At 39.0% G+C, this 24,616-nt stretch overlaps 3 protein-coding genes across 5 annotated transcripts; all 3 read right to left on the bottom strand.

The window, feature by feature from the left end:
* Positions 1-245: 245 nt before the first annotated feature.
* zc3h12b (zinc finger CCCH-type containing 12B) lies at positions 246-9,789 on the bottom strand. Of its 2 annotated transcripts, none has more exons than XM_033978911.2 (6): positions 9,726-9,789; positions 6,575-7,348; positions 6,348-6,487; positions 6,020-6,254; positions 5,802-5,908; positions 246-5,712 (listed from the first exon to the last, which is right to left on the bottom strand). In XM_033978911.2, exons 2-6 carry the CDS (start codon positions 7,207-7,209, stop codon positions 4,289-4,291), a joined length of 2,541 nt encoding a protein of 846 aa, XP_033834802.1. In that variant the 5' UTR covers positions 7,210-7,348; positions 9,726-9,789; the 3' UTR covers positions 246-4,288. The 2 variants fall into 2 exon arrangements, with proteins under 2 accessions (XP_033834802.1, XP_055082755.1); XM_055226780.1 differs by lacking the exon at positions 9,726-9,789 and adding an exon at positions 9,063-9,184.
* A 431-nt stretch (positions 9,790-10,220) lies between these two features.
* Positions 10,221-15,355, bottom strand: amer1 (APC membrane recruitment protein 1). Its single transcript, XM_033977807.2, has 3 exons — positions 14,946-15,355; positions 14,552-14,646; positions 10,221-14,047 (listed from the first exon to the last, which is right to left on the bottom strand). Exon 3 carries the CDS (start codon positions 13,980-13,982, stop codon positions 11,049-11,051), a length of 2,934 nt encoding a protein of 977 aa, XP_033833698.1. The 5' UTR covers positions 13,983-14,047; positions 14,552-14,646; positions 14,946-15,355; the 3' UTR covers positions 10,221-11,048.
* A 105-nt stretch (positions 15,356-15,460) lies between these two features.
* gab3 (GRB2 associated binding protein 3) lies at positions 15,461-23,806 on the bottom strand. Of its 2 annotated transcripts, none has more exons than XM_033979062.2 (10): positions 23,530-23,806; positions 19,352-19,652; positions 18,179-18,323; positions 17,524-17,966; positions 17,127-17,176; positions 16,654-16,879; positions 16,457-16,547; positions 16,308-16,359; positions 15,917-16,036; positions 15,461-15,756 (listed from the first exon to the last, which is right to left on the bottom strand). In XM_033979062.2, exons 1-10 carry the CDS (start codon positions 23,599-23,601, stop codon positions 15,640-15,642), a joined length of 1,617 nt encoding a protein of 538 aa, XP_033834953.1. In that variant the 5' UTR covers positions 23,602-23,806; the 3' UTR covers positions 15,461-15,639. The 2 variants fall into 2 exon arrangements, with proteins under 2 accessions (XP_033834953.1, XP_033834951.1); XM_033979060.2 differs by having other exon boundaries at positions 17,127-17,173; positions 23,530-23,800.
* Between the last annotated feature and the right edge of the window lie 810 nt (positions 23,807-24,616).

The following is a 24,616-nucleotide window of genomic DNA, read 5'->3' as shown; positions in this document are numbered from 1 at the left end:
AGAAAAATGCAAATCTATTTTTATTAGAAAAAACATAAGCATATTATATTGAAGAAAAATATGTCCATACAATTTGACCATAGCATTGCTTTATTAATTGAGAGAAACACATTTGTCATTAAGACTTACATTTTGTTTGAGTCTTCAGACTCAAAATACTGTTTTAGCATGTTTGTATATTTTGGTCTATAAAAGCTTGTTTCCGGTCAGAGATTTACAATACAGCACACTTTTAGATTATGGTCTACTAAACATGTTAACCAACTTTATTTAAACTTTTAACAGTTGTTGAGTTAACCTGAGTTGGTATGATCGTGTTCAAAATGCACCTCCAGATTTTACAATTTTGACACTACACATCAACATTACCACAGACTCAAGAGGTGGACAATGACCAGACCACAACTGTTTAAAACCCAATTATGTGAACAGGTCTGTGAAATCAGTACACGCATCACTCAAAGCAAATATTCTGAATTAAGAGTTTAAATTTATACACCAAATGTGTTCATTTACACCTCAAGTATTTTTATGTATAAGTCAAATCTATGGTGCATTACGGCTGCATAACCTACAGTGAGTAAAATTACAATTTAATAGGACGTGATGACACAGGGCAGTCATATCTGACATGTGAAACATCTCAGTGATAATTTTCTACAATCAGAAGAGACAGTTTTGACCAGAAAGATTTCACTGCAGTGCCTTAAGATCGGCACAGCGACCCCATCTGGCAGCAAATGTATAGTTCAGGACTCTGATGACAGTCCCATGTTTTCCTCTAGTTTACTTATTTGATACGTCACCCAAGAATAACTTTGGCATATTTTTATGCAAAATATTTTAAAACTATTGAAACTCCCATTAAAATAGAATAAAGCAGACATTGCAATTTACCAAAGGTGCACAAATAACAACACAGTATTGAACAACATACTAACCGTTTTATGTACAGAATAGTTTTATGTACACTCCGATGGTCCTATGTACAAAGAGGACATGCTTACCGCTGTACTCAGGGAGGAGTGCTCTCGCAGCACATAAAGTCCCTGTAAAGAACTACTGTACCCAGTAAGAATAAATACATACCAGTGGGCTACTCCCAGTGACACACAGTGTCACAAACATTATGGCATTGTTTTTTCCCCTTTAGTTAAATAAAACTATATTCATATTTTACATTTATAGTTTGTTACATTCAAGGTATAGATACAATTTGTATCAACAAGCAATAGTCAATTCTTGACATTTGTGGCTTAGTTGTTTGCGGCACTTACCATGAAATCTGAGGACGACAAACCACTTTAGTGGCTGTATAGATAAGAAGTCAAATAATAGACACTGCAAGGCTTCAGATAGATTAGAGGGTGGAAGTAGTCCACTGCCCAGGCAAAACAGTGCTATAGTGGCATAGCATTGCCTTATAACAGTATCATAATGTCAAGAATGTCCTTGGCAAAGAAATGCTGTAACACTATTCGTGATGTCCGTTACCTTATTGTGGCCTTCTACAACTCACACTTTTTTATATAATAAATGCACTCTGCTTTCCCCGGGGCATCTGACTACTTCAATTTTAAGAATCAAAGCATCAATGTGCTTAAGTGGTTTTAGTTTGCAGTTCCTTGCAATGTACAACAATCTCAGGGTAGAGCTGAATAGAACGGCACGCAAACCTTAAACCAAATGCCAGAAACAACCTTGACAGCAGCCTTGCAATCTGATTGTTTCACATGTCGAAACATTTAGGCAGTTTGTTTCACCTTCTCATGAACAGACAATTGGCCAAAAGCAGCCGTGTCTTTTTTCATGAAAAAAACAAAGTCAGCAAAGCCCAAAATACCTTTGGGCAGAACACATTCAAACATTATATAGTCTGTATATTATATATATGCTCATACATTAAGGTTGAACCTAAATACAATTGAGAATCACTAATGAGATAATGATGAGATAGAATTCAAAATGAAATACCACACACAAACATTTCCCATAAAAATATCAACAAGAGCCTATTTAGTACTAAACAAGCTTTGTGTTTTACAGTGTAAATTATCATAAAAAGTAGAATATGAAAAGGTTTCACTTTTTCAATTTCAAGTTAACTTCACATGACATTCTGCTATATTTTGTACTCAATGTGTAATTTTGTACAGCTGGTTGTGAAGGGACAGCATAGGGTTGGGCAATATTGACAAATATGAATGTCTTTTTTATTATTATTCCAAAGATGATTTTCAAATTCAGTCATCAGAAATGTGCTAACATGAGCCTATAAATGCCCCTATGTATCCCCAAAGCAACTGCAATGATATACATTGTTTGAAATCTCACATCTTTAGAAAAGAGCATTAAATCTGCTCGAATCTCAAATTCCTCCATTTGTTGATAGGCCACACGCAGCCCCAGTGTTCAGTGCAGCCTGTGATGTAAAGCCATGACATTGGTCATATTTGGCCAAGATGCCCAGACTGAAATGAATAATGTACAGAGCAAACACTTAACTTTAGGCATTTCTACATCTCAACTGTACATATTATGGTATTTAAATTACTATACGTTTGATGAGTTTTTTTCTGTGGGATTTGCAAGTAAATATAGTAAATTACAAAACAAATCATCCTGAGAGCAATTCGCTGCAAGGCACAGCCCAAACTCCTAAAAATCTACAAACACTGCATTTTCTTCTATTTGAGCAAACAAGCCTCTGGAAAAGGCTATCCGTAATCTGAAACATGCTTTTGCCATACACTAAATATCACTGACATAAAGGTCAGAAACCATTCACCCACTAAAGTCACTCATAAACGCTCCACAGCCTGCTAAATAAAGCATTCAGTCCAATGCAGGATTGTTGTGCAAAGTGTTGATGATTTCTAAGATCATCCCACACAGATAAGTTTCACTAATGCTTCCTCACACATGCACATCTGGGACTATAAATCAAGGTCCAATGCTAAAAACTAAGCCCGTGGTGTTGCATGTAGACGTGATGTCATATAATAATGGACTGTAAAGCCAAACAGAGCGGTCATCACCAACTTGAATCTCTTACCTAACCAGAAATGCCTACATCTAATCATGCAATCATCCATCTATTTAACAGAACAAGTCTGTTAAATATAGCACTGATGCCAGACTACACAAAAGCTGTCCCATAAGTTAACCATATTCTAAAAATGCTCAGCCAACCACATCAGTGGCTCCAACAGCACTAGTAAAATTGCTTTGAATATTTTACAATTAAATAGTTAGCACAACAAATAAATACTCCTTAGTAAAAAATTTAAAATACAATTACTGTACTACATGTACTAATTTTAACACCTCAATTATCCACATAATCAATTCAGTGAACTAAAATGTTGCCATGTGAAATACTGATAAAAATAATTTTTTGGCATTATTTAGCAGCTTTAAAATGACACTGAAACAATGGCTTTTGTGTGATTATATGTACATAAATATATGCACTCGTACACTTCACAAGTCAAATCTCTGTTTTTGGCTTGTTTTGTGCACGCTTTACTAAAATAGTTTTGTTAAACGATGTTGAGAAAATATATCTTTAGATAATGATATAGTGCTTTACATTTGAAAGTGTGGAGCTTCAGCTACACAGATTTTCACTGAAACTGATGACACGACTGTGTGAGGTCATTCAGATATAAGGCCATTAATGTCGTGCTCATGCTGTGAGGTACACACTCACCTCCCTTATCTTATTTACAGCAGAGGCAGATCTAAACCAATTATTAAGTAAAAAAAAAAAATCTTCAAATCCTGTTTATAACACAGTCACAGGATATGAACTAGAGTTTTACAGAAGAAGTGATTCAGAAAAGACAGTGGAAAAAACAGTAAGGCAAATACTTCAAAGCAACAATTTAACAATTAACATTGTTAATGTTGTCATTATAGTCATGTAAAGGATTGGGCACAATGCATTTTCTAAGAATACTTTGAGCCAACTTTTGGATTTTTAGAACTACATTAACTTCTGTAAGGCTCTGGTTCAGTTCTTGTGACTGATTTTATGCAGTTTACTCAAACGTATTCATTTACAACAAGTGCATTATCCTTCATATAAAATGTACATATCTACTGTGAGACATTATACCACTGTAATGTCACAATTCACTCAGTGATGTAAATCTAATTCCTCTTATTGAAGATTTATGGTGATGAATCGTAACTCCTGAGGGCAATTGTTGCACATGCAGCAACAACAAATAAGTGCCTAAGTTTGACGCTTTTAAAATAATTGTTCATATATAATTTAGTGACATTAGTTGCACGACCTCAACTTTGTGACAATGACTGCAGCGAGTTGTTGTGGGTCTGTTAGATGTGGGTTCTTTTCCATGACGGAGTGAACAATATAAGCAGGAAAGATGTTACAAAGGTTTCGATATGTTTGGTACTGGTGGTCCGGGATGACGTACCGCTCCTGGTGCTCCGCCACAGAGGCAGTTTCCCAGGGAGAGTTCCATATCTGCTCCATTTTGTCAGGCATACTGCGGACCATCACCCTCTCACAACATGGCATCAAGCTATTACTCAGCGGGTATGAGTGATACCCAAAGGACTCATTCCCACAAGGCAGAGGGTCCCAGCTCGCATGCTGCTCACGACACAGCGGTGGCCGCCTTTGTCTCAGAGGATTGCTGTCGTACAACCTGGAATCTGAAATACTGTCCATGCGGGTCATACCGAGGGAGCGCGTGGGTTGTGAGGAGAGAGGGGGGAGTGACGTCTGAGTTAGAGGGTAGTCTCCAGGACAGCTGGACCTGGCTCCCACTGCAGCATGTTGGATATGGGGGGCCAGATGAGCCGCTTGCGGCTTACATGGACCCTGCTTGGGATCCTCTGGTCCATAACTCTGAACCCTGGTCAGAGCCTCGTGACGAAAGCCGTGTGCAAATGCCTGCATTCTGCTCTGTGCTGATGATTGTGGCGCCCCCTTCATACTGTCGTCCAGACTGCTGTCCACTGAGCTCTGGTACATGTCTCCGTAGGACGAGAAAGAATCGCTGTTGGAATGGCTGAGGCAGGATTCAGGGCAGTGGCTGATGTTTCTCTGATAGACGCCATGATCATGCTCCATGCTACAGAAACTGTCGACATTATGCATGCTGCTCATGCTCATGTTTGAGAAGTCACTGTGCAGTGAATAATACCCGTGGTCACTGACCACTGAGTCAAACTTTGGGAACTGGTCCGAGTAAGTCATAGACGCTCCATGACTGTTGGTCACCAGTATAGGTGGATACTGTACACTGGATGTGTGCTCCAAAGAGCTGCGGCCAAAGTGCAAGGAGCCAGGCACTGGGCTGCTGGCAGAGCGGGTGTTCAAAGCCCCAGCTGCATGGCTCTTTGCTGGTTGCATTGTGGGCACACTGAGAGCAGTCACAAGAGAAGGCACCGAATTAGTCTCCGACTTCCTAGCCACAGATAGTGCCTCTGGAGGCTCACAAGCCACAGAGCGAATGCTGGGGTCTGATTGGCGTTTAGGCGCCACGCGTTTGGCCTCAGAGCTGCCCTCACCCTTCTGAGCTGCTGCACCACATTTGACCAAAGCCCCTTCACTCATTGTCTTCACCGCCGACAGTTTAGCAAAGGCCCGAAGCTCATCAGCCACTGAGCGGACAGGCTGGTTCACTCGCTCAGGATGATAGTATTTGCACTTGTGTCCGTATGTGCACTTTTTACCTTTTTAAAGAAAGGCACAATTATATTTTATTATTTAATATATTTTTTATTACAAGTACAGCTGTATTACCATTGAGAAAGAAACTCACCATAAGGACAGGGCTGTTTTTTGTGCTCTGGAACAACAGGTCGTTTCCGAAGAAAATTTTCTAAGCTTGGACCATGTCTTCCCAAAGGATCGTCAGGTGGCATAAATCTAAAAGGCATTAATACAGTTTAAGCATGTTGTAAATAAAATAATTACTACCATATTTAAAAAGTTGAGGATATTTTAAATTTAAATGGTCTTTATACAATGTTTACTTACTTGTCATTGACAAATGAGTACATAAGGAGACGCTCCTCAATAAACTTCTTCCATTCAGGTTTTTCATTTTGCAAGTCCCGGTAGTTGTCATTTGACACAATAATTCCATCAGAATCATAAGCCAGCTTCACTATGAAGCGATCATCATAGCACACCACTCTCCTGCCTTGAACCCTACGGGATGGGGTAAAAACCAGTATCTTTTCTTTCTCCAGTCGTCGTAATATTTCTTGGTCTACAATAAATAAAGAAATAAGTTTATCATATTATCCCTTGTCAAACTGTATCTGCAGAAACTGCACATTAGACATAAATCATGTCACTTTACCTGTAATGAGGGCGTCTGGCCTTGACTGCTCCTTTCTCCAGGCTGGGACAAAAACAGTAATGTCTTTGTGGCCTTTTTCTCTAAACCATTCAACAGCAAGTTGGATCCCACGGCAGGAGAATACTTCCTTGTTTCCATGGCTAAACACATAAACATATAAAAATGATATACTTAGTCAATGCAGAACAGTAGTCTTTAGTCAATGCTTTTTTTTTTTTTTTTTTTACCTCATTGCAACATTTGAGCCATCAATCACAATGGGCCTAAGGTTGTCATAGGTGTCTACTGATTCTTCTTCCAAGGACACCTCTGGACTGGCATTCTCTTTGACACATGGAGAGCGTGATACCAGAGTAGATGGATTAGTGCAAGTCTGAACTTCAGGATCCACCTTGTTCCCAAGCCTTACTAATTCTGCTAAAATATCGTTAATCAGAGCAGCAGCACTCAACTTGTTGAGCACAGCCTCCACTTGTTCACTCGAATAACCTAGTTTCAAAGCAAACTCCTTCTTGGCTTGATACTCCTTTTCACCAACAGATTTAAATCCTGGTACAGTGTTGTTTGTGTCATCCTCACGGACATCTTGTACTGTACTACTCTGAGAAAAACTGGGTCGGTCAAGGCATGGTGAGCGGCAGAGTTGGCGATGAGGCTTGGTGACTGCGAGCGGGTCCCTCTTTTTGCAGCTGCTGTTGTTCACCTGAACCCGGGGACACTGCTGCCCCTCAGATTCACTCTCTGAGCTGCTCCCATCCTCTGACTCGTCTGTGGCAGGCTGGGTCTCACTTGAGTCAATGTTGTCTTCCCTGCATGGGTGTTTTTCCATTTTGAGCTTCACCACCATGGACCATGCCGTCATCACGTTCGCCTCGGCACCTCACACTTCCACCCCATGATTCCGAACCTCCACCAAAACCAGGGAACCATACTCTGTGCTGGATTTAACACGCTCTGAACCAGGGGCCTCTGTCATGGGCTGATGATCAAACTACAAAAACCTGAAAAATACAGTACATTATTTATTATCCAAATAAATGTGTTATTGTTTCCCTAAAATAATGTAGCTAAATAGATGATATGCATTTACCATCTGTATCACTTATACAACATATATCAATACAGACAAATTATACATACTTGAGTGAGAGACAAATAAAAGACAAGTGAGTGAGAGACAAATAAAAATGTGAGGCATATAGCTCGTGCACTGCACCCAGCATCTCCAGGCCTTTCAAAGGCTGTATTACACACAGTTTTTTGGGAAACAGTTGAGAGGCCACTGAAAACGCTTCCAGCTATTTTGTGTTAAATACACAAAACAAATCATACATAAATACAGAGAAGGAGAAGATGGCATATGCCTCCAGTCTTACAGAGGGTAAATGCATCCAGCACTGCGCTTCAAGAGGTGCAGCCCATGATGCTGGTTGCTTAGCAACACAGCCTTGTCATCGGCTAACTCCTTTTTACCAGTCACGACTAACACAAACATGCTCATAGCCTCTTCAGGCAGCCACCAAAGCTAAACACTGCAAACCTACAACTCTATAACACAACTCTAGGAGCACACCTGATTGATATAATCCATACAGTGCTTTTAATATATTAAAAATTTAGTTTTACTAGATATATTACTCATTACACTATGAATATGACTATTTTGCCGGAAGACTGCAAAACTCCAGTGATGTGAAGGTCAATAAATGCTCAACACATTAATTCAAAGTGAACAGGAAATATAGAAATCGTGGCTGATAAGTTGGTAAGTTCACATGACCCGTTGCTATTTAATACAGCATTACATGTTTAAGGATGCAGAATGCAGTCCTTCCTTTCCCACCTCCAGATCACAGGCACTGACAAAGCAAGGCCTCCAGACTGTGAGCACATGCACAGGCCCATGTGGCCCTGTCTCATAGCAACAAGTGGACCAGGTGCCTGCCCCAGTCATGTTTTACTGACCCTAATGTCCAGTACAGAGTCAAACTATGGACACTTATAAACAAAGCCATGATTGAGTAATGTGGGAAAACAAAGGCAAGACATTTTTCTAGTCAATCAGTGGCAATGGTTCAATAACACTACAACTATCCAAGTCATTTTCTTATAAGAAAGGTTCTGCTTTATTTGTTGATGTAAGGATGACTGTACAAAGAAAACTGCTGATTTACTTATTTTCAATTCCTCATCTTCAAACCTCAGATTTAATACAATACGTATTCATGAGCAACATTTAACTACTAAAACATTTTACTTGTATTAAATTTCAGCTATATCCTTATATATGACATCCCCGGAATTGCTAGGTTATGGAGCACTAGCAGCTTAACACTTCATACGTCTTAGTATTCAAATTACCACCACTAAACACCAGAAACACAAAAAACTAAATACTTCCACTTTATGATATTGTAGCTTGAAACATCGACCACGACTAAACAAACACCAAACCAACATCAGCAGCATCCTGTTGACGTGGGGACACAATCAAAGGTGAAATTATATGACAGCCCCTGAAATATAAAAGTTCTTATTCTGGTTTGGGACTTAAACAATGCCATATTACTAACATTTGAGCACATTAACAACACGTTTGACAACACTGGGCCTCGAGTAACGGAGTGGCCAACTCCAAGCTAGCTATCAGTTTCATTTTGCAGCAGATAGACTATCAGCCGACAGATTAAGGCAGTCACTAATAAATAATATTACCCATATGAAGGGGTATCGCCGTGCAGCCTTGTCATCAAATGCTGGCCTTTAGTGGATTGGCAGATTTACAATAATGTTAGCAACTGTTTCAACCTAATTTGCGCCGTTACCCGATTGGAATCAAAAGTAGTTTGCGCGTGCGCATCCGACTCTGCCATGTTGGATACGGCAGCGCTGCACAGACAAACAGCGTGAATATCGTCTACTTGATTTCGCATTGATATATTATTATTTTACATCAACGTAATTTTTCAGTTTGTTTCAGCAGTTAAAATAAATATAATAAAACAATTAATGTCAAGTTAGCCAAAACCCGTGACACTAAACGATTGGCAATTTTGTGTAGTTATAGGAGAAGTAAAGACACACTAGGGTTGAATAAGTTAAACGTGTACCGACTGATATTGTCAAATATCATTTTGGTGATGCTGATCGCCCTGTGGCGCGCAGCGTGCCTGACACAAATCAGGCAGTGAAGCGCGACGTTGCTATGTTAGCGGCTATGCGTGGCTAATATTCTCCCGGAACATAATAGTAACTTGGCGTAAAAAGTTGATGGCGACATTATCAATAAAATCATGCCAAAGTAATACAATACAAGACTGTTACATCGGATGCAGAGAAAAATCTTGCATGACGGAGTTGAAAGGATGCTGCGCTCACCTTGTCATCCTCTCCTCTTGTTACATTTATGTTTTGCTGCCATTGGCGCTGTCGCAGTTTGCTCAGGGTTGCCAGATACCAATAGAAAACAAATGTGCGCTGCCGTGCAAAAAGACCAGGGTCAGGGAAGTATTAGAATGGAGTTCTATACTTTTATATCATAACCATATTATTCTTTTATATCCAAATTTAACTTTACATTTTTATATTTTTTTACTATTATGTGGACTTTGAATACATGTATTCTATCCTATTTTTTTTTATTTTAAACCAGATGGCATTCAAGAGACTTTTTGGGGCCCAAGAAAAGGCTCATTTTGATAGAAATGACAGAGGGTTAAGGCAGTTAAGACCTCGAGGTCAAGACCACATAACCCCTCGTCACCAATGCAGTAGTCTATACTACTTGCTCTAAAATGAATATGCCTCTAATAATATGTCTCTAAAAAATTAAAGATGGAACTTAGTTAATGAGTTAGGGAGTTTACAAATAATGAGTTTTGATGTGTTTATAAAGTTTATTATGTGTAAGGCAGTGTTTTACAATGGCAAAATAGTAACATATTTCAAGGAAATCAACAATTTCATTATAGTTAAAAGTTTGCATTCACTCTGATTACAATACAATGTGCAAATATATGTGACTTACACAATATAAAAAAATACATTTGCTGCTAAAACTCTGACCTACATGTTACAACTAAAATAAAAAATACTAAATTTGATGCTTTGCTAAAACTCCAAACATTGTTATACAACCAAGATGAAAGGGTGAAAACACCAAATAAGGCAAAGCTAATTTACACTACATAGTTAAGCAATGTACTGTATTCATTTGCTACTAAATTGCTAAAAAAAAAAGCTATTTGTACTGTCCAATGCAACTTCCAAGAACAGTAAACAATGACTGAGACAAGCGGCATACAATTCCAAACGTGCAAAAAAGATTAACCCAGCCCTAAGGATGGCTGCTCAGCCAGTATTTTCTTTTTTTGGAAACCAAGCATCAAAACGCCATTCAAGGCAATGAGGTGGTATAAAACAATCAAGATCATTTTTGTAAAACTCCTGAAAACCATATCACAAACACTATACATGTGGTGGTAATACAGAGAAAAAAATCCCTTGAAGCATTAACAACAATAATAATATTATAGCATGGCAAAATCACATCATTTTAGTACAAGTTTTATCACAGTATATAACATTTCAGTTCACTCTCACACACACACACACACACACACACTTGGCAACAATTACTCCTTCCATAGTAACACTCATATAGGCACAATCCCCAAACTACCTGGTAAATTAGAGTAGAATTTACTCAAATTTAGTATGATCAATGGAGAGGGCTGAATTAAGAAAATGTTGAGAAATGCCCCCTCTAGTCGTCCCCTCTAAGGCTTTGGCCTTCATAGATGGGTTATAAGACAATGCATCAACAGCAGCTTTATCAAAGAGATGCTCTTCTTGATCATTTAACAGTGATCCATCTTCCAACATTTCAGTGTAATAAACAGGGGTGCGAGGTAAACAAGAATCTGTCTGCAAAGCAAGATGACACCTTCTGTTGTAAAGCTCTGGACTTGAAAATAATTCAGAAGACGCACTGTTGGACGTACTGGAGTAAAGTCGCAGTGATTTAGTACTATCAGTGTTCGGTGTAACAGAGGTTTTGGTATCAAGTTGTGTTTGATTTAGACTTTTACATACAGGTATGGTCAAGGCTGAAGTACAAAGACTCAAAGCCATTTCTGACTTTGTTTGCCATGGTGATGTAATGCTGCCATCTTTCAGGGGTACATGAAGACTTTTGTGAGATGAGGAACCTCTCTCTCTTTCCATCAAAAAACATGAGGGCAAAGCACCTCTGTGGTCTTTGCATTTGTCAGGCATGTTTAAGTCCAGGTCTTCAGTGTCCAAAGATCTACTTCTTCTGTCCTGAGACAGCGGAGCAGGTAAAAATTGCCTCACTTTAGTAAGGCCCAGATGTCGAGGCAGACTTGCTATTGCCCATGTATTACTTAGAAGGTTCTGTTCATAAAGATCCAACATTTGATAGTCACATTCAGCAAATGCATCCTTTTGCAGGTAACTTTCTTCAAACTCTTGATACGGAGAGGAAAGCTCCTCCTCCATGTCCATCTGTATCTGCTCATCATATTCTCCCTCATTGTGCATATCCACCACGTCAAACGTGACTATGGCGGGCAAGGCCTCCATGTTGGGAATGAAGGCTGGACTCGTCTCCAAACCATCCATACGGTTGTGCAATTTGCTCATCATTTGAGTGCGTTTGGTGAAATCTTCAAGTGCTTGTGAGAAACATACAGTTTGTTCATTATCCACACCATCACTAACCTCTGTAAATTGAGATTTAATGTTTCTGTATGGTAAAGCCACTGGCTTGTTCTCTTCAAGAAGTTGTTCTTTAGGCTCACAGAAGGTTTCAAAATCTGGGTCAGATGTGCTACCAAAGGATATAGCACTGTGTCGTTTCACATATTCAGCATCTGAAGATTTTCCAGCAGAAGCACTTGTTTTCATATTCTTGTTGACAAAGGCCTGTGGTTTTGAGTTCAAATTGCTTTGTTTATTTAATCCCACTTCATGCAGACCAATTGGGTTTTGTGTCAGCTCTGAGGGTTTAGTGCATGACATTTCAAGAAAACTGTTAGCTTCGTACAGCGCATCACTTATTTTTAAATCATTTATGTCAGGTAGAAAGGCAGTGTCTGTGAAATCCACTGCCTTATTTAAATACTCACTCTCATCTGAACCAGAGAGCTGTGACTTCTTTTCATAATGTGGACTGATAAGACTTTCATCTGGTGCAAAAAGTTCATAAAGAGCATCGCCGCTGTAGCTGTCCCGGGGTAACCTATCTGGCTGTAACCTCTCTGCCTTTTCTTGACCCTCCTCTGGCCCTGGAGTAGTTGAATCATAGTAGCCTTCGTCGCTGTTTGGGACGGACTCTTGATGCTCACTTTGAGGAGTCAACACATCAGCAGTGGAGCTGTCAGCTCCCTGCTGCGCACTGTTGCTATTCATCAAGTCCCTATTGTGAGATACTGTCAGTTCAGTGCTCAAATCCATGAGATCCTGGTTACAAGCACAGCACATTTCCTCTGATGCATCATTTATCCACATATTGTCTGGACACTCTTCCCCCAAATCTTCAGGACAGGCCATATCTTCGCCACCTCCCTGATAAGTTAAATAACAGGATGCCCTCTTGCCCCCATTTCGGCTGCGCTCCCCAGAAACAGTGCTCTCTGTGATGCTATCGTCTTCTTGATCAGCAATTATGTCTCCACAGCCTGTTAGTGAGTCAAAGCTCTTTAATGAGGCTACATCTTCAAACATAACATTCAGTTGCTCACATGAACCAGCAGTGGCTTCCAACTTGAGCATAGGTTCAGGCACCATTTCCAGTTTTAAACATGGATCACTCTGCACTCTGGCCAACTCCTCATAATCGCTAGAAACTAGTGCTACTAGGTTAATATCATCTATTTGATTATCATTTAGCTCATGAACAAACTCAGATTTTGGGCTATTTTCCAGTAATACACACTCCAAATTTTCTGCATCTGTACATTGAGGACCAATAGTGTTATCAAAGTCAGGCACATCTGGTTCAGAACCCAGGCACTCTGTAAGATGCTGTTCAGTGTAGCTCTGGACATTAGGCACCTGGGTTTCACTCCGTGTTGCAAACATTTCTCCTTTATCTATCCCATTTCTGTTATTTCTGTGCTGTTTAATGCTTTGAAAGAGACCCCTTAATCCTCTTTTGTGGCGAGGGAGGCTCAGAGATTTCTGATCACCTGAAGAGGGACTTAATTTGCTGTGACAACAGCTGTGGAGATCCCCTGCAACATCCCTGTGGCTGTCGTACACAAAATCTCCAGCAGAGGCATAGCCACTTCTGTGATTGTCATCATGGCAAACTTTACTGAGCCCATCATGCGTTTTGCTTTTGAAGATGGCTTTTTTAGATGACCACTTACTCAGATTTTTACTTCTCCCCACAAAAAAGCTGGGCAAGATGCAGATTGTTTTACGAACACCAAAAAAGGTCAAGGCAGTTCGCCTAAACTTTCCAGACTTTTGAGCTTTCACAGTTGTGTTTGATTCACTGGCCTGGAGCTCCTCTGTGATCTCATCAGTTGGACAGCAGGGCAGGTGATCAGAGGGAGACTCCTTGGCGTAACTTAGGTTTTCATCTGTGATTGAGGAAGCCATAGCCATCACTCTTAACACGCCTCAAAGAGTGAGCATGATATCAGATGATCAGCATTAAATTTCACCTCCCCCTGTAAAACAGTTTTTGAATTATCAGTAATTTTTATAGACAGTATTATATAAGTAAGTTTATAGACAATAGTTTTGCCATTTGCGAAGGCTATAATGCTGTAATATCAAAGACACAAGTTAAAATACACATTTTCCCTACAAATCTGAATGGGTTCACAAATGAATTTTAAAACATGTCCCACTAAAATGCACAACTGTACACTGTTGTTTACTACTACTACTATTACTACTACTACTCAAAGTGTACATACACAGCTCTATCAATTCAATCAACAGTCAATAGTAATATTGACAGAATTTTAATTATTAGTCAAATGAACTTGCATTTCAATTTATGTTGTGTTAGGAATGGTCAGAATGACAAATTATAGAGAAAACCTCTTCATCTCATTAGAACCAGGGTAATAAGCATTACATTAATTAATTGAAATGCATGACCCACAAGCAAATAAAAGTACTGGTTACTATTTAATGATTACATTTAAGAACTTTATGGCTATTACCTTTGGAAAATGTTTTGACTGATCAGTGTGGATTAGGCCCTCCATGTAACCATTAGGGTACAATACATCTTGATATGGTGTCTTATTGCCCTCTCCTAAAAACAGAAAAACATAGTAGCACATGGTGAAGATAATTCATGTGTACATTTGAGGATTTAAGTGGTGGTGGACATTGTGGTAAAATGATGGTGTGCAGATTCGTATTTACTTTGGGAAAATCATGAATCAAAATGTCTGAATTTACACAAGCTATATGCCACAGAATAAGCATTACACTATTGATTTTTGCACCAACGTAACATATAATTCAATTCGTGTAAGCAGCATACATGAATATGACAAATTGCACATAACTTCAGTCTAGCTAATCAATCCAGAAAGTAAACAAACTTACCAACATCGGTCAGTCTTTCGCTAGCTGCTGATGATAACGGGCTTCTGTAGACCAATCACTGAAAAGGGTCAATAACTATCCATCTTGGGGCTAAACTTTATTTAGTTTATCCTAAAACCCTCTGTCCACCGATAAAGTGTAGGTAATTGGTCATTTGCTTGCAGCCGCAGCTAGCCGCGGAGGTGCTAACAACCACAGCACTTTGTACTGGGATACAGACAGATACTAACTACTGCAAAGACTGTGGAAAAGTCCTCAAACATATAACACAATGTGTATCTTATTAACGCATTGATAAACATGAATAAGCAAAGGCAGGAATTAAATATGTGGCAAAGTTGCTCCTCAGGTAAATTTGTCCGAATCCTTTCGTGTTTCTCCTGTCGGCGCATTTTAGTGACGCAACATGTGCACGTGTGACCCCCCTCCCTTTTTAAAAAATGCACCAGTGTTTTGATGTTGGCCTGTTAATGTATTCATGTGTCACCAACACACAACTATCGTACTGACGGATATAAATCAATATAATTAATCTTTTATTCAAGCATATGTCACACAAATGTATAGGCAATAATTTCACATAGGCTATGATTAGTCTGACTTTTGTTACACATCAAAGCTCTCACAGTGTTTCAAAGAGTGTCTGCTTGTATACTCATTGTTTTTATATGACAATGGTATTTTCTTTATGTCCTCATGTTTTGGATTGCCGGGTATCTGTCCACTCCATTTTGGTGCTTTGCAGTGCCTGAGTCTTCTTCTCATCCACTTGTACATAGTCCACTCTGTGTTCATCAGACAAAAACGGTTTCTATAAAACACAAGATGTACATGCTTAGTTTGTCAGTATTTATAGATGTATATGATTTACTATTAGACATTATAAAATTAATTCTTAATAAGCCTAACACATTTAGTTCTACAACACAACTGGCTGTGTGCAATTAAGTTATCCTGTAGGTTGAACACACCTTTTGAACTGGAGATGGTGATGCAGAGTTAAAATCTAGTGATAGATAGTCAAGGTTACATTTTCTCGCTGGTGGTAGCACTGTACTGTCAATGCTGTGGAAGAAAGAGTGTCTTGACTCCTGTAACAAAAAGTCCATGTTGAGGTTTTATGACTTCATTCTTTATGGCTCTTTCTTGTGAGGTTAAATTTCATCACAATATTTGTACACTAAGTATTTTTAGGCAGAATATTCTAGCATTAAAGGCCACTTTGAGATATACATGAATGAATTTTACAGGAAAAGGCCATAAATGTAGCATCATACAATAACAATTCTGCTGACACTCGAAAGTTTGTGCAAACCAATACAAAGAAATATGCAGAGTTATATAGTGAGATAGTGACATTACATTGGTGCATCCAGTGTCTTCAGCTTGCGTGATGTCCCCATTTGCCATAAAGCTATAATTTGGGAAACAAAAAGTTATTTGTAGTATTTTTTTAAGTAGAGTTTGAAATTTGTTAATAAGGATTACTAAAATCTATAAAAGATATTTACCATGTGTCAGTCATTGTTCTGTTCAAAGCCAGATGTGTAGGACATTCTGTGATAGTGGAGAGGCCTCTCAAGTCAAGTGGAGGAGGTCGAGCTGGAAACAGTCAGTGTGTCAATAACTGCATATCATAATTACTTTATGTCCACATATCCCTTTTCCATTTCCTTATATATTACAGTACAATAAAATTTTCTATCACCTCTCCTTAACCTTGGCTTGAGATGACGGTTAATGGGTGGAGGGGCGATTTCTCCAAGCTGAGACATGAGGGAGCTGAGATTTGGAGGAGATTCTGTTTCTCCACAGGCTCTGGGGCTCATGGGGATGTACCCATCACCGTCAGTGTTGCTAACGGCGACCGTGGGAGAGGACATGGGAACATAGGACTCTTCTTGATATGTCTGAACTCTGGTGGTATTTAAAGGCTAAATGGAAAAAGAGCATCATTAGATCTGACAAATAATAAAGGGCACCATTCAGAGAGTGAAAGAGGGAAGAGAAAAAGAAACAGAGAGATCGATTCATATACATAGATTAAACACTGCATGACAATCATTCTATATGATACTATACCGGTACTTTAATCTGTCTTTGTTATTCATAACATCACCACATGGGGTCAGTAGAGAAAAGTACAATACAAATTCAAAAGTACATTTAAGGTTTTCTTACCAAATTTAGACTTTGTCTCCTGTCTCTTAACATTCTGCTTTCAAGATCTCCTAAAGCACAATTAACATTTGTGTAAGACCAGACATTCTGTGAATAATAAAATCCTACTCTCAAATTTATAGTTTTCCATATGAAAAAAAATCCACATCTGTTATAGTAGAGTTGAGAATAATATATTGTATAAGTATACACTACAAACATGGTATTCATTCATTAAGGTGATATCTTTGAAGGGTACTTCTATTACTAGAAATATTTAGCTGTTGAAAATTGGTAGCGACACAGATATTTTTCTTTTGAGACCACATTTCTTTATGATAAGGATAATGCATACAAGAAGCTTTGCACTGATGTCTAGTTATAGTTGTATATTTGTATTGTTGCTTTCGGAGTGTACCTGGTCTGAAGTGGTCTAAACTGGACACAGAAGTCCTTCTAGAGAACAGGGCACAGTGGCTTGAAATGTGGCGAGAGCTTAAGGCTTGTGGTCGTTGAAGGCCCTTCTCACTGGGCTGCTCTGGGACATTGCAGGGTTTGGGGGGCAGTGGAGGAGGCGTTAGTCTTTCAGTAGCCGCATCAAAAGCTGTGTCAAACTGGAAGACACTTGCTGCACAGTGGCGCCGCAGAGGGGACGAGGAAGAGCAGGGCAGGACCATAGAGGGACAGGGGGCACTGAAAGGTGGATGGGACAATCTACAGTGACTGAAGACACAGGGGCTCGCACTGGGGTAGGACAGGGACGAAGAGGAGTCTGAGTAAAGAGGGGAAGGCACAATGTCTCTGTGTGTATCCTCAGATGACCTTTGCTCCAGGGAGTAGTCTGAGTTGAAGCTCTCCTGTCTGAATACAGTACAACAGATAGATTGATAGAGAGGGAGAGAAAGAGAGAGACTGTATAAATCTTTTAGGAAATTATTTTGTGGCAGTAGCTCATTGTACCATCATAACAGACAATGCATACATTAATTCATCCACCCATCCTAAAAGTGCAAAACTGTGCACAGATATTAGATAATATGTGTACAATTGAACAGAGACACCACTGGACAGACCTGCTGATGCTGACACTCCCCGTTTTGCACTGAGAGAGGAAGAGGTAGTCGGGGGGGTAAGTGTTGTCCACTTGACTGACTACAGAGCCATCCGGAGAGGGCTGCAGAGAATTGGGCGTGTGGGGGAAACCGTCCTCTGAGCTCTCTGTGGAAGACAATGCATCTGATGTGAGAGTTTCTGAGTGCACATCAGCATTAGACAGACACAAGATAAAACACAACTACTGCAAGTTTAACTGATGTTAAGTAGACACAAAAAACATTAAACCATTACAAAAACAGTACAACAATTAGTGTATCAAGTATAATGATGTAAAATTACAGATTAAACCTTTATGTAATGGTGCTGTGGAGCGAGTGCAGTAAGTTTCTTTAAACACGATTACTTTATTGCACAAATAGCATTAAGTTAGACACATCTAATTTCTATCTGCTCTTTCCATTGTTTACATATTTTTTAGATTCTTTAGTCAGGTTGGCCTGTGCTCACAAATGTCTGTCATTCCATTTATCTCAAGGCCACAGTCAAGGCTAGTCCTGCACAGCCACACAAGAGGGTCTGCTACAAGGGAAAAAAATCTGCTCATAAAACATCTGCCACTGTTCACTTTGAATGCAAAAAAACCCTTCAGAATTTTACTGTTGCATGCCATATCAGCTGCACATAACAGCCAGCATCCACTGTAGCACTATAGTGCTCGAGATGCAAGAAAGCCACTGGTGCCACATCAAATCAACCAATCTGACTCTTCTGAGTAAGCATATCTTTCATTTTAAAAAGGCAACACAAATCATTTGTTAAGTAATTCAAACTAACTCAAACTAACTTAATTCAATACCTACAAAACAAAGCCAATGTAAATGAGCAAACTAAGTTCAAAACATTTCCCTCTTAACAGTAAGACTTTGCTGCACTTCTGGTGGGCTGTGGATCTTCATTAAAAATAGACCTAATAATTGTTTCATTACTAAATAGTAGAGCAGGCAGGATCTAAAAGTACGACATGATATTCAAAGCCAATATTTGAATAGTCTTAATTACAGTGAAAGTAAATACAATAAGAGTAAATATTACTTCTTGTGTTCAGCAGACACACCTACCTGTACTAGACCACAAGCCTATCACATTTCCTGTAGTACAAGTGAAAATAAACCACAAACTAACTAACTAACCTGCATCTTCCAGCGTCTCAAAGTGGCAGATTTGACTGATGTTGTTGATCCAGACCTTCATCTCCTCCTCGGTTTTGGCAACAAGGTAAAAGATTCGGGAGGAGGTCTTCACCACAAACAGGTGCTTCCCGTGAAAGTCTCTCTTGATCCGAAGCTGTCCATCCAAAATCTCCACCTCGCACTCCTTCAGGTCGATGGTGCGGATGGGCTTTTTGGAGTTCTTACTCTGATAGTACTCCAGCACATCAGGGTTTCCGCTCATACGGCCTCGACGCAGCACAAACCAGCGCTTCCTCCAGGCCTGACACAGGAAAGATAACTTTATATTGTTACATTTAAGTACATTCTCTACATTTGACCCATTCTCCAATGCCACTGTCAGGACAACAATGAGGATCCATCACCTGTCCTTGAGCTTGGCTTACTCAAGATCACCAAGATGGATTTTCTTGACATGATATTTTAATAGACAAAATGATATTCTTTGTCCAAGTCACTTTCCCAAAGCTGCATAAGAAACAGCCATACATACTTTGCCTTAAAATTTTCCCCATTTACTGACCAGTACTATTAGGTGGTGCACTTAAAACTTGTAGCACTGGTGCAGTCTGAAGTAGTTTTCCACAAGAGCATTTTATGCAGATGTTGTGGAAAAATTACAATTCTAGATGAAAAGTAATCCATTTGCAAATCCTGGGGAGATTTGAAATACAAAAAGGTGTATTCTTTCTTATAGCAGACACGGACAGGACAGGGACCAGGCCTCCCCTGGCCGTAGACTGGTAGCCTTTCAGCATCCCAAGTCTTTCAGAGTCTCTCCCCTAGAGTATCTCTCCCCCCTAGTCCTTAGTCTCCTCCGAACATTTGAGCTCCGAGTATTTATACCATAATGACAAAGCTACATACATTTCATAGCAGAGTGACTTTTGTTTTGAGACAGAGCCTTCCCACATGTTAATGTCTGGTCTGGGTGTGACACACTGACACAGATCAAATGCATTTAAAGACATATGATAAGAATATTTTCTTGAATATACTTCATGAATATACTTAAATTTCCATCACACAGACATATTTGAGAAAACTATAAACTGATTTTTTTATTTTTGAAATTATTCAAAAGTCATGTCATTTTTGACAGTCCACCAAAAACTGTGATTTTAATGCACATACATTTCATAGTAATAGGCCAACACAAGTCTCAAATGTGTTGAGATGTATGCATCTGATGTGTGCAGAACACTTAAGGTGTTTGATTTACTTTTTCTTCTTTCTCTGTGAAATAAAAACAAATCAATCACATGATAAGCTAAATGTGTGTGCTTGGATATTCATATAGGACTCTACATCCTCATATTGACTGTAAAAACACAAAACAAACAAATAATAATAACACTGTTAGAGATAGATTCGCTTCTTCTCAAACTTTTCTTTCTTCTCAAATGTTTGCTGGGCGGAACTTGAGCACAAATTTCCCAGAAGCACAGAGAAGAGGAACCTGCCTGTATTTAACTAAAATGACTAATAAATTGAGAGAAGTGCTGCCGGCTGGACTTATATCTCCAAACAAATGAATTTGTTGTGACTGGACTAAAGAATTATTATATTGGTTAATATTTTGTGGCAAATTTTAGCAGTTGAATATTGAAAGTGCTATAATTCACACATTGACACCATTTCACTCTGGGTTGTGGTTAGCTGAATGCATGTTTGGAGCTGCACGTCATTTTCAACTAATGCTGTTTTTGAGGTGCAAAGCAAAAGAGCTTGGGATTTTTCTGTGTATGCAGTCTGATCCTCCGCAAGATGTTGTAAATTTCATTTCTCTTGTATTGCTCGTAATAGAGACACCGCATAATGACACAATGATACTTTGTAAAGTAACTAGTTACATAGCAATACACGTCTGTAGATATATATGATGTGACTATTGATATATGATGTGACTATTGATCACTCAGTTTTGTTACGAGACTAAAAGTACAGATACTGGAGCAAATGAATACTCAAGTAAAAGTATCACATGGGGCGACAGTAGCTCAGTTGGTAGAGTGTTTGTCCACTGATCTGAAGCTTGGCAGTGCGATTCTAACTCACACAGATGAATGCTGTCGTTGTGTCCTTGTGCAAGACACTTAACCCACCTTGCCCTCAGTGTCTGCGTACACTGGTGTGTGAATGTGTGTGTGAATGGGTGAGTGGTTCCTTGTTGTAAAGCGCTTTGAGTGCCTTGAAGGTAGAAAAACGCTATAGCAAAATGTGACCATTTACATGAAAAAAGTACAAATATTAAAGTACCAGTTTAAAAGTGTACTTTAAAAGTAAAAAGTAGATATTGAGGACTTATAAGGCTTGTGGTGAATTTTGTTCAGTAGAAACAATTGAATTGACATTTTTATTTGTATATTTTTGTATATTTTTATTTGCTCAAAAATGTGTTAAAAATAAACCTCTTGGGCTTTTCAGCAGTTCTCAACCTATAATAAAAATACTTTTAACTTTTCAAAAATGTAGTGGAGTAGAAAGTAAAGATGTTTTTTCTCAAATGTAGAGTAGCACTTAAGTAAAAGACAGATAACTACATTTTGTACTTGAGTACATTACTTTACTATCTTTATTTCATTACATTCCACCACTGCGTGCACAGGATTGTTTTGTGGTTGTGATATAGTCCTAAGTTTCAAGTCTTAGTATGGTAACAAACAGTACTTGAACTGGCTTGGTCACAGTTTTAGTATTGATTGACATTTCATTAGTTAAGTTATAAGGTTATTGCATACTATTTTAACCATGTATACCAATGATCACTAAAGCCTTTCAGTTTCACATGTGGTTGTGTAAAATGCTCTCTGTCACACAAAAACACACCAAGAATTGAAAGTTCAGCCTACTGTGTATTGAAAAGAGAATCTGAGACACATCGCGACACATACGTGAACCTTAAACTGAAAAGAGGTGGAAAATAAAACAATGGAACTTCCAAAGAGTTTTGCTTAGGTCTGCTTACACAAAAACTGTGTTTCACTCCATCAGCAATTCAGTTTCAGTTCATCATTATGACATAGCACTATTTTGTTTACCAAAAAACATAACTTAAAAAATCTGATGACTTTTGTGTGCTTCTGAATCATTATGTGATTATATTAATAGTACATTTAGCAGTACTCAATAAATGATACTATAAAATAAAAAATCTGTCAATGTTATTTAGGGTTGCAACAATTAATCAGAATCATTATGACTAGTCATCTATTTAAATAATCCTAATCATATTTTGATCATCATAATTGTTAACAGGACTATAAAAACTCAAAAAAAAAATCTAAAGACCTTTTATAATAATGTGGCATAATTAAATCAAAAAGCCCAAAAAGAGTAAATATCTTCTGATTTTCATAAATATTACCTCTAACTGCAAGCCTTAATATTGCAACCTTTATCTGGTTAAAAAATTAAATAAAGTAGTAGTAGTATAGTATTTTGGTTTCCCTTTCACTGCTCCAGACAAGCACAAACTGGTGTTTATTTGGCTGGTTATTTGAATAAATAGGCAGAGTGGGTTTTACATATTGCCTTGCCTCAACCCAATTTGCATGGCTGACCAAAAACATTGCCACTACCTCCAACAAAACAGAAGTCAAGCTTTTCCGGGCAGCCTTGTTGACAAGTTTAGCTCTTCTCGAATCAACTTTGAGGGGGAACTGCAAACTGGACTATTTCTGTTTGTCGTTTAAGTGTTTTTGACTGCTGCTGACATGACTTCCCATGTTTCACAATAGACATCACACACACACACACACACACACACACACACACACACTTTTAGCTCATGTAAGTGGCTAGCCCAGCATTATCACATGACCCCAACAGCCGTACAACAGTAAGGTCTATATGTTGTTTATCACCATTTTACATTAGGCTCCAAGACAACAGAATACAGTTGAGATAGTGTGAGGTTGTTGGTACTAATGAGATAAAACCATGCATACCATTATTCATGGAAATGGGGGAATAGGAATTTTAACTGCTTTTGGTCTGGTTCAAACTGACAAAAAGCACACTATGGCCCCCACATAGTATCTCATTATGAAAGCTTGAAGCAGGCATTCAAGAGCAGGGGCAAAATGGACAATGACAGGACGTAAACAAGTGGTGTCTCTGTGTGCATGGCTACTTACAAATCTCTTGAGTTTCTTCTCAGGGGGAGATTTGATGAGCCAGCCGGTGCAGACCACGTCGCCAGCACTCATGTTGACTGCAGAGGGGGAGAGAGAGAGTGTGGTGTCCTCCTCACTGTTGGACGCAGGCGGCTGATGCTACGGCTACCACCTCCACCACTGCTGCTGCTAATACTGCTGCTGTAGCTGGGAGGGCTGTCTGGGACTGCATATCCTGTGCTCTGCTATTCAGAACAGGCAGTCAGTCCAAAAGGAGGAAGTCAAGAAAATGATCACACAGACAGAGAGAGAGAGAGAGAGAGAGAAGAGGGAGAGAGATAGAGTGAGAGGAGGGAGGGAGAGAGTGGAGGAGGGAGGGGGTGTATTTTCTCAAGGGCACCACCAAAGTGATGGAGCTGTGTTGTCCTGTGGAGGAGTGAGAGCAGAGGAATATTTTAGATGATGACGCCAGCATGAGTGGGCTAGTGAAGGCAGCATGTTAAAGTGATATATAATCATTTTATTCTCTTTTAGCTTTTCACTTAGAACTGACACATAAAATCAAACATGTAGTGATATTAGGCACTCATTGTACAACCTAAAGCCTAGATTAGGCCCTGAGTGTGAATGTGGATAGATTACAACCAACACTTCTAATATTTGGTTATTATGCATAATGTTTATATAGGCCTAATATTTAAAATTAATTGTAATGGCTTTTGGTTGCTCTACTAGCCTATATGGTGTTTATTTTACACTTTTTTATCAAACAGTTTAGATTTAGTGTAGTCTTCTATAATGTCACATACATGGTGTCTTGGTGGTTTTGTTTGTTTTCAGCTCAATTTCTGGAAAGGAAACCCAGAAGTAGCTTTAGTCACAGATAAGTGATAGCATCTGATTTGCCTTACATGATCCTGCTGCTTACCAGTAAACAGCCTGTCTTATGAAAAACAATGTGCTATATTAAGCCTAGTAACAGTCATGTAATAGCCTTTTTGTAGTATTTTATTAGGCCTATGTTGTTTAGACCCTCAGGTCTAATCTCACGGCCCAATCAGGCTATAAAAAAGGCCTGTGTTTGTAGAAAGAAATATAATGATGATAT

Source organism: Periophthalmus magnuspinnatus, chromosome 14 (assembly GCF_009829125.3).
Source record: "Periophthalmus magnuspinnatus isolate fPerMag1 chromosome 14, fPerMag1.2.pri, whole genome shotgun sequence".
In the NCBI taxonomy this organism is placed as follows: Eukaryota; Metazoa; Chordata; class Actinopteri; order Gobiiformes; family Gobiidae; genus Periophthalmus; species Periophthalmus magnuspinnatus.
This window is presented reverse-complemented; position numbering and strand designations above follow the sequence as displayed.